This window comes from Pagrus major, chromosome 13, assembly GCF_040436345.1.
Source record: "Pagrus major chromosome 13, Pma_NU_1.0".
Classification (NCBI taxonomy): Eukaryota; Metazoa; Chordata; class Actinopteri; order Spariformes; family Sparidae; genus Pagrus; species Pagrus major.
Genome location: NC_133227.1, coordinates 9,802,662 through 9,819,453, shown reverse-complemented (window position 1 = coordinate 9,819,453; position 16,792 = coordinate 9,802,662). Strand labels below are relative to the sequence as shown.

General features: G+C 41.8%; 1 protein-coding gene across 2 annotated transcripts in view; it reads left to right on the top strand.

The window, feature by feature from the left end:
- Positions 1-16,792, top strand: part of stard13a (StAR related lipid transfer domain containing 13a) — a 61,570-nt gene that overhangs the window by 30,277 nt on the left and 14,501 nt on the right. Inside the window, exons 1-2 of one of the 2 annotated variants that reach the window (XM_073479380.1) lie at positions 5,384-5,469; positions 15,921-15,992. Coding sequence is in view for 1 of the 2 variants with exons in the window: in XM_073479379.1 (XP_073335480.1) it covers positions 15,921-15,992 (72 nt within the window). In the remaining variant the exon portion in view is untranslated. Of the gene's footprint in view, positions 1-5,383; positions 5,470-15,920; positions 15,993-16,792 lie in introns of those variants that run through there. The other variant, XM_073479379.1, reaches the window with a different exon arrangement.

Below are 16,792 nucleotides of genomic sequence, written 5' to 3'. Positions count from 1 at the left end.
AGATGCAGGTAAATGAGTTCAAACCTTTACCTTGAATCATCTCTGTACGGCTATATCTGTGTGTCACCTGCAGCTGTCTTTCACTGCTATACTGTCAGTACTCAGCTAGCTGGCAGTAAAACCCAGTGATTGTTCGGCTTCATGTTTGTGGCTCTGAATGCTTTTGAAGACAAATTCAGAAGATTCTTTGTGCTTTCTAAGGTAATCTCAATCTTAGGTTCCATCTTTGGTTAAAGCCTTTAAATACCTTTCAGAAAGGTAAGTTACCCCCAAGGAAATCATATTCACACAACCCGATCACCAGACTCAATGTGGCAATGTTTCTGAGAACCACAGATATGTTAAAACTTTACTTTTGATTTGTTGTTTACCTGTCTTTAGGTTAGATTTTTTTAATTTTACGTTGTGACAACACTGTGCTTATATTCAGGTACAAAACGACTTGGTTAGGGTTAGGAAAAGATCATGTTTTTGCGTAAAATACCTGGTTGTGTCGCCACAAACATGGCTGGAAAATTCCCTGACGTCTCGCATTAAACGCTTGTTGTCTGAGTCAGTTTTCTTAGACTGTCATCAGTATACTGCAGTTCTGAAGCAGAAATGCTCAGCCATGGCATTGACTGCTTGTATAATATAAAAAACACTGTCTGGACAGGCTGACAAGGCTTGATTTTCATGAGATCTCCCGCTTGGCAGCCGTCTCACCCAGCAACGCCTAACACCACCACCATCCCCTCCCCCTCCTGACATGACTACGGACAAACATGTACAGTATGTGACACATATGAAACGTACACATTTTTGCAGAAAAGCAAAATGCCAACATCTTATTCTAACGACCGGGCGGATTCATCTGTGTTCACGAGGAATCACTATAGAGCTTCAGAATATGCCAGATCTGGCCCACACATTTAAACATGTCAGTTTAATGATTGATGTGATTTAGCCTGCTCCCAGCGTCATTTCAGATGTTTCTTTTTATCTCTATTGCGCACATGTGCAGCCTCAGATGCTCAGGAATGGGGGCTCCCTCGGCTCTATCTAAGTCTGTAGGTTAAAGATTAAAGGTGACCAGGCTTTGAAAGTCAGAGCCCTGAAGCTTTGAGATACTGACTGTGGAGCTCAGGCTGGTTAGTGTCATCCTTTGGATAGTTAAAAACCTCCCAAAGGCTTTTTTATAAAGAGACCTGCAGCTTTTTCATGATCTATATTCTATTGCTGGTTCCTTTCACCTCTGCTTTTATTTGTGTTCTGTGATTGGCTAACCCTAACCCTATTTTATTATTTCCTTTCCTTTTAGCTGAGCTTAGCACAAATCCATTTCAATTATTTAGATTTCTGCATCTTTTAAAACACAAATAAGGCATGATAAATATGTAAAATATTGATATTGGTTCCGTCATGTGCAGCCATATGTCTCCATCAACCTCTTACCATGTCAAACTGTGTAATAGACCCACTGTCTTGTTTCGCCTCCCCTTTCCGAGAAAACTGTGGTTTCACTTTCAAAATAAATCAAGGTGCTGTATCATAGGCAACTGGACTTGTTTCAGTTTCTTGAAGACGTTTCACCTCTCATCCAAGAGGCTTCTTCAGTTCTTCTTCAGTTCTTCTTCATCCTCTTGGATGAGAGGTGAAACGTCTTCAAGGAACTGAAACGAGTCCAGTTGCCTACGATACAGCACCTACATTTACCATGACCTGGATGACTGAGAACCTTCATCAACATATTTCAAAATAAAGGCACCTACTTGGTTAGGTTTAGGAAGAGACTGTGGTTTGGCTTTAGCTACTTCCTTAAAAGATTCACCATTGACTATTGGCTTCACACAGGATTCAAAGACTGGATTCTTGGGTGATGGTCCTGTGGCTGGACCACCTGACCGTCCCGAACTTCTTGCTGAAACCCACTTTTTAGCTCTTCACACTACTTTCCTTCTTTGCTCCCATCATATCGCCCCCTGCTGGTACTGCGCATGCACTTCTCACGCCAATGCGAGGAAAACCATGACACTCACACGAGCTGTCTTGATAGTTTCCTGTGCAGATTTTGTGTTTCAAGCTCTAAGAGGAAAAAACTTTATTAATATTTATAGTTAATAGTCATTAATGGGTTGATCAGGACTTAAACACAGTCTTTAAAGATCTGGACATTAAAGATGAGAAAGATGACTTTTGTTTCTGAATTTTCTCGTGTGATTCATCTCTACTGTCACATAACTGTAGTCAGTTTTTAGTTTGCCTGTTCGGTTTTGGCCAGCTGTAACTGAGACAGAGTGATGGATATTACATTACTGTCCTCTTACTACAGCCCTGCCCCGTGCCAATCCATTTACACACATCTATTTAGCTCAAGATCACATTACTGCGTCAGCCTGCTGTGCCCGGCATCAGTCAGAGGGTTCACTCACTGCTCTGCATCGTGTTTTTGGTCCATTTTCTTTTCTCACTTTATACAGACTGACGTTAAAAGTAAACAAAGTCAGTTCACACTTCCTGTTTTTCAGTGAGACATCTTGGAGATAAGCTGTGATTGTTTTTCCAGATTACCTCAAGAGGGCAGTCTAATCAAATCACAGTTTTTAGATTCCTCCCTGACTTTGAGTGAGCATTAATATTTGATACGTGTTCACCTCTCCGACAGCATTTGACCTGCATGCTCAATCTCTCTGCTGTACAGTAATGCCCCTCTACTGTGAGATCAGGTCCCTGAGTGTGACTGCTGACCTGAAATTGACTTTGCCGTGACCTACTTTTCACGTGCAGCCCCGTCCCACTCTTAGCCCCCCGCCCTCCCTCGCCCATTACCTCCCTAAAATGAATTAAAATGACCCCCTGATATCCTCTAGTCCTTGCAAATCACTATCCTGCCAAACTTGGTCAAAGTATGAACTTCCCTCCTCCTTCACTGCATTCCATACATTTATCCTCCAACTCATTTACTGTATGGCAACATTCAGCCACACATTTCAGACTTTAGCATAGATTACTGCAACTGCTACGCAACTATTGTTTGACCGATGTTACGACGATCAAGAGGGACCCAGCGAGGAATGTGGGTGATCTTTATAAACTAGTTCATTCAGTGTTGTAGTTCCATTTTGTGCTACTTTATACTTCTTCTGCATTTCAGAGAGAAATATTGTAGTTTTTACTGCACTACATTTGTCTGACAGCTAGTTCATTTGCATTACAATTTCACATAAACGCGCATTATATGAAATCAGTTACGTTGATTTCAGCTCTTTCATATTCGTATTTGTTTGCTCATAGAAAACAAAATAAAATTCGCCTCTGCAATGGTTTTTGAATATTTTATGAAGACATTTCTCGTGCTACACATACGCACCCAGTAGTGAAAGTGGTGCATGAAGAGGAATTTTCATTTGTCTTCTGGGGGTGTTTTTATGTGAATGTGGATCAGATCTATGGTTTGTACAGTATGTCCCACATTTTATTGTGTGTCATGCATTGTGGAACCGTTTTGGTTTAGACGAGGGTTGCGTCGGGTAGACGGCACAGGAGGCGGAGGTGGTCTTATTTGTAATGATGACCACTTTTTGCGTTGATATCCGTGATAAATGTATTTGGACGTATCTGCAATATCAAAGAAAGAGTGGGAAGCAATATAAGGGCAAACAGAAAAGAAGAGTAGTTTGTGTGTGTTACGGCTCCTCCGGGTGATATCTGGAAAATTTTAGGGTAGCAGTGCGTGTGTGAAAGAGGCTTAGGAATTGTCAGCAGCTCCACCAGAGAGACATTTCCCCTCTAAAATTCTCAGATGGTTTCATTTTCATAGCTATTTGAGGCCCAAAGAGGTAAAATAATCCAACATTTAACAAAAAAATCAAAGAGTTGAATGATAAATCATTTCATGACCCGTCAGATTTATCGTGGGAAAGGGCCCAGCGTCTAGGTTGGAAAGCCCTGGACTGAACAAAACCTGCCTGTCACGATAGCTACATTATTGACTTCATATATCATACATGTCTTGTCATACATGTATTATCAACTTATTGATATATGGACATGACCTAACGAAAGACTGTTCCAAATGTTTAATATTTATATATAGATATGTTATATTTATGTAAGTGCAGTCTGTTTTTGTTAGCAGAGCCTGAGACTCTGGTTTCATTTTAATTACGTTTTATTTCTTTACAATATTTTAATGATTTTCTCACATTCCAGTGCCAATCTGTGAATATTACTATGAATTAAAAGTTCTGTCCTCTTTCAAAGGGTGTACTTGCATTATAATGATAGTACATTATCAGTAAATCAGTCCATCTGGAACGGCTACAATAGTCGAATGCTGCTTCCATGTTGTATCCACAATCTGATAATAACGTTGGTCAGATTGAGCACTTTTACTTTTGATACTTTGACACACATTTTGTTGTTGGGATCAGTTATGTGAAATGTCATGTGGTCCGAGCTCGATGGTGTGGATTAGAGAACTTTTCTGAATGGCATTACAGTCCTACTCAGCTTTAGTAACAATAGGTTTTCTCCTACATACATTCCACGAGCACCCCCACGCACTCTCTATTGTTCTTCACTTTCCCATTTCACTCTGGCATACAGCTGCTGGGAGAGTGTTTTTTTTTTTCAGGCCTGTCCCCTACTCTCATCTCCCATCCCAGATATCCCCTTCTCTCACACACACATTAGCCCGAGGCATGTACCAAATTGTGTCTCTGGCACAGCTTCAGGAAGCAGCGTTCCCTGAGCTCTCGTGCCATTGGCCGCTGGTCATGTGAGCGAAGGAAAGAACTTGTGGAAGTCTGTGAGTCTTCCTCCCATCTCAGCTGAGAAGTGAGCATGTGTGGGTGTGTTTGGGGAGAACAAGGTCTGTCATCTGAGTCAGGTGGTGTGATGCAGCTTGTGTGTGTTTGTTCGGCTGTGGTGAGTTGAAGGGAGGAGGCAGGCGGGTGGGGAGCTGATTTGGCTTCCAGTGAGGGCATGTTAGAGGCAGGAATTCAGGAGGAGTGCTCACACAGCGACTCATCAGGGTGAGAGGGAGCAGGACTTGTAGGTTAGTGAACGTGTTATGGACCATTATGGATGATGTGGACGCTGCAGTGAGTATGGACAGTACAAACGGAATAGAAACTGTCCTACAAGAGGACCTTACTGGGCGAGTTATCAGAAGACTAACCATCGCTGACAGTGTGGACAACACAGAGAGTGCTGACACTGTCTGTAATGAGGCCAGCGTGGATAGTGCTGACCTCACAGAAAGTAGGAGCGTGGAAATAGATGACCGAGTGGATCAAAGTGCCAAGGACCACAGTAACAGCGGCGAGAGTGACGGCGACAGCACCAATGAGGGAACTTGTCTGGAGGCCATGACACCTTCCGGGCAGGACTACTACCTGAGGCTGGGCGACACCCCTCGTCGGCGCTCGGCCCTGCGCCTCTCGCGTATCATTGCCCGCCAGCAGCTGCTGCGGAGGCTGTCACAAGGTAGAAATAGAGAGCTACGGCCAAGTGGTCATGTGTGATCAGATTCTTTAAAGAAAAGAGGAAAAGATTATGTAAAATTCAATCAAATTATGGCATTTTTCTCAGAACTGTTATTCTTTACTTTAGATAGCTGTTTTTACAAGGAGATGGAACCTGAAAAAGAGCTGCAACGGATTCATCCATGAGTAGTCAACTATTAAATTAATTAGCAACTATTTTGATAACTGATTAATCAGTTTGAGTAAGTAAAGGAGACATATTCTGCTCATTATCAGGTTCATGATTTTATTTCAGGTTACTACTAGAATATGTTTACATGCTTTAGTGCTCAAAAAAGCAGCTTGTCCCAGTTCCTGTCTCTTTAAGGCCCCCCTCCCGATTAACCAGTCTGCTCTGATTGGTCAGCTCACACACGCCTGAACCAGCAGCGTTAACAACAGCAGAGCAGCCGTGGTAAATCAATTCTTACATGCAAAACTAGCCACTAGGCAAAAGTTATGCAAATGTGTGACATGGTGACATAGTGTGATGTCACAAGGTGACTGAATTAAAGGACAATTGATGAGGCATTTCAGGAGCAGTGCTTTCTGTGGTATAGAGGAGCTTCTGAGGTGCTGACTTTTAACTTTCAAGATCTTTTGCATGCACAAGAACCTGAAGAAAAAAAAGCATAATGGTCAAATAATCAAACTTCTGTGATTTCAGCTTCTTAAATGTAAGCAATTTCTGCTTTCTTTACTCCCCTTTATAAAACAAGACATTTGAGGGCGTCATCTAAGGCTTTGGGGAACACTGATCGACAATTTATAGCCCGACATGTATAGATCTGACACTGACTTTATAGTGTTTGAAGCCTACCTCGTGTGACTTTCCCTAGTTGTCTTTTCTCCTGTGGATGAACTCAACAAACTCCTCATGTGATTGTCCATTGTCCAAAAGAAGAGAGCTGGGTGCAGATTCAAACAATCTAAGCTTTGATCAAGAAGTCAGTTTGTTAGTTTTTACCCCTTTATCACTGGTCAAAAATCCCACTTAAACCCACTAAGATCGGGCTTTTGTGTGCAATGGGAATGTGTACACTCAGCATTTACACGCGGGTCAATTGTCTCTGCAGTAGACATGGGTTTTTATCACCTCGGCTAAGGAAGGAATTTTGGATGTGGTCTATTCAAGGACGTTTTATTACTGGACACAGTGTTGGAGGCGGAGCCCCGTTTATTCCTATAAAAGCTGCTCATTGGTGCTTTGAAGCCAAAAAAGTTCGACTTCCCAACTATGAAAATACCTGGATCGCCGACCAAGCTGGCTAACTTCCGGTTTAGCTTGAATGGGGATAAAATCATTTAATCGTGCGGCTCTTCTAGACTTTCCAAATGTTATTGGACAGAATGGCTCAAATTATGACAGTGAAACGAGTTTGCAGGGGTTGTGACGCTCAAAAGAATTTATCCACCACTTCACCGACACTTCTTTCACAATGGGTCTATTGTTGTTTTCTCTTCCGGGCTCATTCGTGATGTGAAAAGTGACGTCAGTGAAATAACGCTTCAGATAAGAATCACAGACGAGCTGCCTTGCCTGCGGGAAGTGGGAATGGGTGTACCGGCGTTTAAAAAAAACCCTTGTAGATCAAGGAATTATTCAGTATTTGTCCTCCTGCGCAGATTTCTACACGCTGAAAATGAATAGACCTTACACGTCCAGAAGTAGCCCATCTATCTTCTGTTTCATCATGCTTTTTAGGTTTACTGGCAAGAGCTTACACACTGCAGGTTGCCAACACTCCCACTTCTTTCTGGTTGTAATCAGACAGACATATGGAGCCACTTCCCCTGCAAAGATGCCTTTCATAAATCTAAAAGAAGTCATAACAAACCCCTAAAGGACTGTAGTGTTATTGTTTTTGTCTATGTCCCGTCTCTACCCAGCTCGTCAGCTTTGTATTCCATGGTAACTTCCTCAGCTTCCTGTCACATGACTCATGCTTCCCGGGGAGTAAACAGAACATCCCGGTGTTCATTTAAGAGGCTCTGGGCTGCTCTGCTGCCTGTTCTTATGTGTGCTGAGTTCACTGTAGAAGATGAGTTACTCTGCTCTGTGGCTTGAGGTTTTTTCCAGGTGTGGTGTTGCTACACTTCAAACACATCAGATCTTTGTGGTGTCTTTTGTTCTGATCTGCTGTACCGTGGCACACAGCTCGGGTTTTATGACGGACAGAAACTTGTCAGGTCTTGAGGGAGTCCTGACTGCTGACGAATTTGTCGTTGCGAGCCAAATCTAAATAAAAAATACTGATATGTGTGAAGGCGAGAGACAGCTGCAGCGGGTGAGGAATGTAGGTGGTAGAAGCAAGTTTATGCCTGTGCTGGTTTTGAGTGATGGTATGACTTATTTAACTTTCACTGCCTGCCTCTTGCACTAATACACCCTTCAATCATACTCTCTCTCTCTCAATGTCCTCCTCACACACACACTTCACAGTTACCTACCACTTAAAGTGTCAGACAGACTTAAATAAAAAAGAACTCATTCACCTGACCAAACCTACATCCGAAGCCTTTCAAAAGCTTGATTCATATCTGAAAGTACATGCCGTCCCTCCTGCTGCTTATACACACAGGCTATATACAGACGGGTGACAATCCGTGTCTTAGCTTAAAGTTGAGAAACCTAAAGGGTAACTCCGCCAATTTTACACATTAGTGTATTTAAATGTCATGGGGACTACTAAAGTCTAAAGACTAAAAGTCTTTTATTGCTCCAGTGGAAGCTGCATATAATCTGATAAATTGCCTCCAGTGATGTCACTCATTTGCTAAATTGCATTGTGGGAAATGTGGGCACCAGGTTTTTAAAAAGGAAGAAGAATGTGTGCAATAAAAAGGTGATGTCTCTGGTTCTGCTGTATCATGTGATCCTTTGTTTTTAAACTGTCCAATGAGTCCAATAGTGTTACAGCAGTGCAATGTTAGGCCAGTGGACTGCTTTCCAAAACCTGGCGCCTTCATTACCCACAATGCAACTTAGACACTGAGTGACATCACTGGAGGCAATTTATCAGCTTACGTGCAGCTTCCTCTGGAGCCACAAATAGCTTTATTAAAGTATCCAGACCTTGTAGAATTTCTTATCGGAGCTGCTGACTGAGGAGCGTAACACTCTTAATGGGTCTTTGTGGAACTTCTGTGTTGTGCTGGAAGCTGATCTCTAGTTTATTATAGCAGACGTTAGCTTCTGCTGCTCTCTGTTAACTGAGCGGGGAGGCACTGAGACAGGACGCTCGAGAAGGTGCATGAAGTCACATCCTTTGGACTCTGTTCCATCAAAATGATTTTTAAGCTGTTATTTCAAGGTAAAAAAAAGTTACATAATGTTGCTTTAACATAACAAACACAAAATTACACTTAGAATTAAGGAGTATCAATCAATAAAAAGCCTCTACCCATAAAACAACTGACACAATTGATTACCTTCACACAAACAACAATAACCCATCATGGAAACATAAACAAACAGAAGGTACCAAAAACTACTATATCACAATATATATATAATATGTTTATTCACGTTTTGTTTGTAGTTTATAGTTTGATTGACATGCATCCGATTATATTTTGTTTCACTTTCTGTCAGCATAAGTTAATAAGTATGTTTTTATGTAAGCTAACTGAACTCTCTGAACTCTACTGGAGGGATGACACAAAGATGTTTCCTCATTTTGCAATTTGACGATGGCAGAGTGCCGTCTAACACCTCTCTCCAAAATGAAATCTGGTGGCTGACCTTGAGTTCCCTGCATGGAAGCATTTATTATGTTTCTTCACTCGTTTAGTCAGGTTTTTCATTGAAATTGTCACCTGTCTGTGTTGATCCTTTTCACACTTGATGATGGCTGCTTCCAGAGCAACTCTCACTGAGTGGAGCTGTCAGTGTGACAAAACCACAAGGCTGTACTGACTGCCAATCCAAGCTGAGCACTAAACCACTTCTTTGTAAATGCTCGACCACAAAATAGCCAAATGGATAAGATGCAGCACATAGTGTACATCCCACTGAAGTTACCATAATTTGACAGAAATGCTGCGACACATCGCTTTAACACCCTCTGCTGGAGAAAACGTGGCACGACCGACCACACGACTCGATCACCTTTAATCTTTTTCTTGTCATCTCACTAATCCAACACTCACCATAACCTCAGTGCTGTTAGTAATCATCGTCACAGCTGACATACAGCAGTCCTGCCACATCTGTCACACATCCAGGTGCTGTCTGATCTCACACGTGAGACTCTGCGCCTGAACCTGCAGCGATTTAATGCCAGCGTTGATTCACTTTTACAGTACATTCCTGAGAGCTCGACATCATCACAGATGAACCATATGAGACGGGACGCATATTCCTCTTCCACCTCCCTCCCTCCCTTCCTTCCTCCCTCTCTCCCATCACTCCTCCTCTGCCTTCCTCGCTACTTTTTTTCCTTTGTGACCTTTAAACATGATGGACTAAGTGCTTTAGCGTATGTGGGAATATGGCTGCTTTCCAGGCTTCCTGTAAGTGTGTGTGACTGCTTCGCTCATGCCTGTACAACCTGAACCAACTATAACTCATCGCTTCTCTGTCCCCTGTCAGTGCTTGTGGTTCTTTTATCTAATTCATTTTAACTAAATAAACCAAATTAAATACAACTTTTTAAAATTAACCACATCCTCTTTACTGAGCGTCGGTCTGTCTAACAGTTATCCCAGCTGAGTCCCGCTGACATGTTGAGTCCGGAAAACTTCCTGTTGCTGTTCTTAGCTCACATGCCGCCTGGGAAATTCAGAGCAGGAAATGATGTCATGCACGTCACTTCAGGGTCCTTAAGACCTGACATAAGGCATCCATAATGCTGAGAAAAGGCTGTCAGAAAGTCAAGGTTGGAGAAAAGGAAGGAAATGAAACGTAGAGGACAGAGAGGCACAAATTGAGTGAAAAGCTGTGAGGACATTAGGGTGCTTGTATTGTGTGTATTATGTAACATAGCGGGCACCCTCGTTATGTAAGGAACTACCTTACAGCCCCTTTTGTCCCACACACGGACGCCCATGTTCACACACCCACACGCACAGTCACACACATACCATCTGTCCGCCTTCCCTGCTGCTGTTCTAGTGGCTCGCTGCCGGTTGTCATACATTCTCCACAGCAGGAACGCAGCGACGTGGAGTAGACTGAGGGAAAGGCACGGTAGGCAGCCCGGATTAGCTCCGTCCTACTGTGTGCATTTGTGTGTTTTGTGGCCCACTAATAACATGTTTGTGTGCACTAATTAATCTCTTGATTAAATTCTGCACAGACGAATAGCGGTGCTTTGTTCTCACGCTGACAGGAGCTCTGCCACTTGGCACCTTTGTGCGCAAACACAAAGACGCGTCGCCAAACAACACATGCACAAACACTGTGAAGCACGCCCTTTAGTGCTTTTTACCCACTATATGTGTGGACTACAGAACTGTTGATCGTTTTTGGATGCAACACTAAAAATGTCAGTGAAGATACAATTCAGAAAATTGAAGGTTTTAAATGCAGTCTGTGGGCAGGATGTGATTTCAAGTGTGCCTCATTTTTGGCTGCACAGTTAATTAAAATATTATTGAAATTGCAAAATGGCCAAGTGCAAGATCCAAATCACAGAAGCTGCTATATTTTGATGAAGGTGAAATGTGACAAAACAGCATTTTATTGAAGTGCTGTAGAGCTGCAGAGATGTCCTGGTCAACAAATCATGTTTGCTTGGTACAGACCCAAGAATGTTACATCGTCATCATCATCATCATGGTTTTAAAAGGTTTTTCATTGATAATGTAACTTGTGATGCAAAAATGATCATTCCCACCAATCGTGAACCATATCACAATTGTAATATCTGTCAAAATAATCACAATATGATGTTTTTGTTACCATATTGTGCAGCCAGTCTATAGCAACTCAATTTGATATTTCCATTGTGTAGGCAGGAAACCTACAGTCAGAAGCAAACTGTCTTTTTGTATGTTAGTCCTGAAAGACAAACTCAAAATGTATCTCTAATTTCATTGGAGTAGTACGTTTTGTTGTTTTCTGCATGAGCTGTTCAGAGAAATGTAAATGGTTTTGAAAAACAAAAAGTTTATATTGAATACTCTTAAGGGGGCAGTTTGTAGGATTTGGGGGCGTATATTGGCAGAAATGGAATATATAACATAATGAAATAACGTTTTCATTCGAGTATAATCAGCTCAAAACAAGAACTGTTGTGGTTTCATACCTTAAATTGAGTCCTCTATATCTGCAGAGTCAGGAGGTCCTCTTCCAGGGAGTCGGCCATGTTGCTCTGCCAGAATGGACAAACCAAACACTGACTCTAGAGAAGGCCTTTCGTGTTTTTAGCGGCCAAAGTGAGACAAGTAGAGCCTGACAGAAATACAGGTTGGCTGATGTTATTGGCCGATATATTTACAAATATATTGTGTTGGCGTATATGTTGGCTGATATGAAAACTCTTCTCTCGTTCAGTCAGTCATTTTGAACAAAGTTTATTCTTACATTGTCAATTATCCTGTCTCCGTAACATAGCTTTGTTGCAAGAGTTTCATAACCACATTTGAGGGATGATGTCACAATATCACAATGTTTTTGACCCAATACCTCAGTATTGACATTGCAACGATATTGTAGAGCTCACTATTGGTGCTTTGACAAAATATTAACAAAAAGAGGTTTTTGATAAATAATCATCAGCAATGTGGATATACTGTAACGACTAAGTGGGCAGAAAACTACATCACTTTACTATAATGCAGCCTTCAAAACAGACACATGCCAGGAAAAGACACATGTCATGTCGCAAGGCTAAGACAATATAGTCTTAAATCACAATTACAAAATAAAATCAATATATATCCAAGCATTATTTAGGTGTTTTCATGGAATTTGTTGACAGTAAGAAAGTAAAGAATATCACCAGACTCATCCTTTGACATTTCTCGTTTGTAATCTCTCCTGCTCTTCCTTTACATCTCCTTTTTTTTTGGTTTCTATAAAAAGAGTCGATAATCTTTCAAATCTCACATCCAGTAAATAAGTGGCTGGTGTGGTATGTCTTCCTGCCTGTGGTTTTCCCACAGGGTCCGTCCATCTCTGCTGCCCTCCCCACCCCAGCTGTCTGCCGGTCTCATCCTTTCTGCATTCTCTGACTCACTGGGGGCAACATCTGGACTGGGCTAAACGTCTGCGCCGTGTGTGTGTGTTTGTGTATGTGTGTGTGTGTGTGTGTGTGTGTGTGTGTGTGTAACGCATGTGCATTCCCCCGCATATTGCTCCGGTCTGCAGCGCTGCACAGTTAACCAAACGGAAAAGAGGCCGAGGTCAGACTCTCCTTGCTGGCTTGCCGGTAGGTTCAGCTGACATGTGAAGTCAGTGTCCAGCAGTCGTCAGTCTGTGACCTCGGGGGCTGGCTGATGCAAATGCCAGCTGAAATTAGCCATTTCCTCTCTGGACGTGATGGGGCGACAGCGGCTCTGGTGATGACAAAGAAGATGTGGAGTCAGTGGCATCGAGCAGAAGAAAGAATGAGGAGGTCTCGGTGAAAGAAGCAAAGGGGACGAGTGGGTGAAGCGAGGAAGACATGGTTAAGTTAAATAAAGAAAGGGTAAGAGTTTAAACAGAAGGCAGAGAGAGAGAGAGCGGGGAAAATAGAGAGATATTGTATGTGGATCCGAACAAAGCAGAAAGTGCGAGAGAGGAGGTTGAGGAGAAAATTAGAGGGAAGAGAAAGCCTGCATGGGGCAGGCTGCAAGAGGGGGGCAGAGTTGTAAACACAAGGGTTGGAGAGGCAGCGAGGAGGAAAGTACAGAATCACTTGACGTAAAGCTGGATGGATGGAAGGCGAGTGGATGTGCCATGGGATGGAGAGGAAACGTCAGTCTGAGCAAAGGAGAGAGAAATAGAAGCATGTCATCAGCCGCACCATGAGGGCTTCAAGTAAGTGTTCAGCTGCTCAGATTTCCTCAGATTTCTTCAGGCTCTTTCTGGTGAAATGCTCCTCACTGGAGTTTCTCCGTCTCTCCGGGATATTTTCAGAGTGTTACCAAAAAAAAAAGAAATATTTTTTCCTCGTGTTGCTTCATATGTGATTTAGAGAGATGAGTTATGCTGAGAATGTTGGGAGAGGGATGTAATTGCTGGATTGCGGTGAAGGGATCATTTCCTCCTGGCCGTTCTCATCTCTGATGGTGAAGACGGAGGCTTTTTATTGCCCCGCTGAACTTTGTCCCCTGTGTTTCTGCGGTGCCTCTCCCATTCACTGCCAGCACCTCTGAATGACTGAATGAGACAAGTGAAAATGGGTAAACGGGTTTTGAAAGAGGTATGAGATAATGGCAGCTACTGCTTGCTGTTGGTGGTTAGTCAGTGAGTGTTTTATTTTTTTGAACTTTGTGTGGACGTTTGGATTATTTTGATCTTAAAAACTTGTCATTTAGTCTTTTCCTCTGGTCTTATTTTGTCTTGTAATGGCCTAGCATGGCCCTGTAATCCATATTTATCATTTCTATCATTTCTATCACTTTTTTAGAATATGTCTTTCAACAAACCTCTCCCAAGCTTCCCACTTTCTCTGATACAACTTTTTTTTTTAACATATATGTAGCCTATGCACTGTATGTATAAGTGTGAATGTGTTTGATGTGTCTGGGTGTATTCTATATCTTTTACATTGCTGGCACCAAGATCATTCACACATCTTTGTCAGCACAAAAGCTCTGCAGAGGCGTTTAATCAGTGTCTGCCCATAAAGAAAATGTACACACACGCACGCACACACACACACACACACATTTCTGAGCTGCCAGTTTAGCAGTGTGAGCCATACATATGCTAGCGGAAAAAAGTAGTAAAACAAGCAGCTGTAAAACGTCTCAGGGTGCTGGCGGCAGCAGCACCTAATGGGGTGTGGTGCCATGTGTAAGGCCTGTTAAATTTATGCATTAGCGGCTAAAATCTGACGAAAAAAAAATGGTTGAAAGTACAGGATATACTGTATATTGTAAGCATAAATATTACCGAAAAAAGTTGGGACTCGTGATTAAAAACAGAACGCAATCATTTGCAATCGAACTGTGTTCCCGAGCCCGTGTAGTAACGGCCTTGATACAATCATGGTTTTCACAAAAGTGTTGAACGTCGCCCCATCCTTGCTTGTGAACACCTGAGCCTCTCGAAGGTGTCCCCTTCTTACTTTCTTTCTGTTTGAGGATTCCACAACTTTCCCAGTCTTGTGCTGCCCCTGATCCTGACTGGTTTGAAATGTGTCGCTGGCATCAAATTCAGAAAAAACATACATTTACGTAAATCCATGAAGTTGATGAGGTAAAACATTAATATATTGTCTTCATATTGAGTGATGGAGTGTAACTAGGTACATCTACTAAGGTACTGTACTTAATTACAACTTTGAGGTACTTGAGTATTCCAATTTTATGCTACTTCATACTTCCACTCCGCTACATTTTAGAGGCAAATATTGTAATTTTTACTCCACTACATTCATTTGATGACTTAAGCATCAAACAATAAACAGTAAACTATATATATATATATATATATATATATATATATATATATATATATATATATATATATATATATATATATATACATATATGTATATATATATATATATATATATATATATATATATATATATGTATATATATATATATATATATATGTATATATATATATATATATATATATATATATATATATATATATATATATATATATACATATACACATACATACATACGTGTAAATGTATGTCTAATTTACTTTTACTTGTACTTTTGATATTTAAGTACCTTTATTGCCAGAAAATTACTTTATTACTGAAGAACTTGTCATATCAGATACTTTTACTCAAGTATTATTAGTATGGGTGACTTTCATAAGTCATATTCTAACACAATATCTTTATTTTTGCTCAAGTATGACTTTTGGGAACTTTTTACAAACCTGAGTATATGTTAACTCTACTGTATATAAACTGTGTGAACTGTTTCCTTTTTGTGTGTCCCTCACTGGCTCCCTTCCAGCTTTTCCAGTCTCATCATTCCAGTCAATTCCCAGAGGAAAATGTAATTCCCTCAGACGTTCCTCCCAAAAAAAATCAAGAGAGACAAAAGCGTTTAATGCTCATTATTCATCTGTGTTTAGCATTTATTTTTATGCATATAAAAAACATCAGTCTACTGGAATTCTCAGAGGGAAATTCAATAACGTGGGGACTTTCCTCCACAAAAAAAAAACAACATGTTTTAATGGCTCCCATTTCACCAAGTGTTTTTTATTATTGCTCTGACTTGTTGCCAAAAAATCCATATGGTCAAGTGTTTTCTCAACGTGCCTCTTCTGCTTTTTTTGCTCTACAGAGATTGAGGCTAAGGAGGCTTGTGATTGGCTGAGAGCGGCAGGATTTCCACAGTACGCCCAGCTTTATGAAGGTAACACAACCACAAAACTTCCTTCAAATCTCTCCTCTTGTTCATCTCTGTCTCTCTTTCTGTCTTATTTTTTCCATCACCTCTGTTTCTCTCCCTCCATCTTCATACGCCCGTCTTCAGGGCCGCTGCGGTTCTATTTCCAGGCTTCAGTTCCTGTCCAGAGGGAGGGGTCATGGGAAAGGCCTTGTTATCACTGCTGGGACTCTCACAGCCTCTCCCTCCCTCTCTCTTCTTCCTTCCACCTTTCTCCGTCTTCCCTGTCCTTACTTCTCATCCAATCACCACCTCTTCAAAGTCTTCTCTTCCTACCTTTTTCTTTCTTCCTGTCTTTTTTTCCCCCCTCTTTCCACCTTTCTGGAGAGGCAACATTCATGTGATGATCATCGGGTCTCATACAGCTGAGGCACAAACAGGAAATGGCCCCAGTAATCTAAGAAGTAGCTCTTAAAATCCAGCAGTCCCTCTTTAACTACACACACACACACACACACACACACACACACACACACACTGCGCTTCTCTGAGAACTGCTGTAATGTCGGGTTATGGATGCCGGCCTCTGGGACTCTGCGGCTGCTCCATGCTGCCTGCAGTCGGCCACCACACACAAAGAGTCGCCAAAATAAAAGGCTTGAGTCATTTTGGCGTTGGCATTGTGGAGAATTCAAGTTATTTCGGGTGGTTTGGAAATGTGTGTCTGTGCTCTGTAAACTTGAGCTGCAGATGACAGGTGGTAACAGTGGCAGTAACAGCAGTCGTGCCACATGTCACAGACTTCCTTAATGGCTAACGGGCAGAGG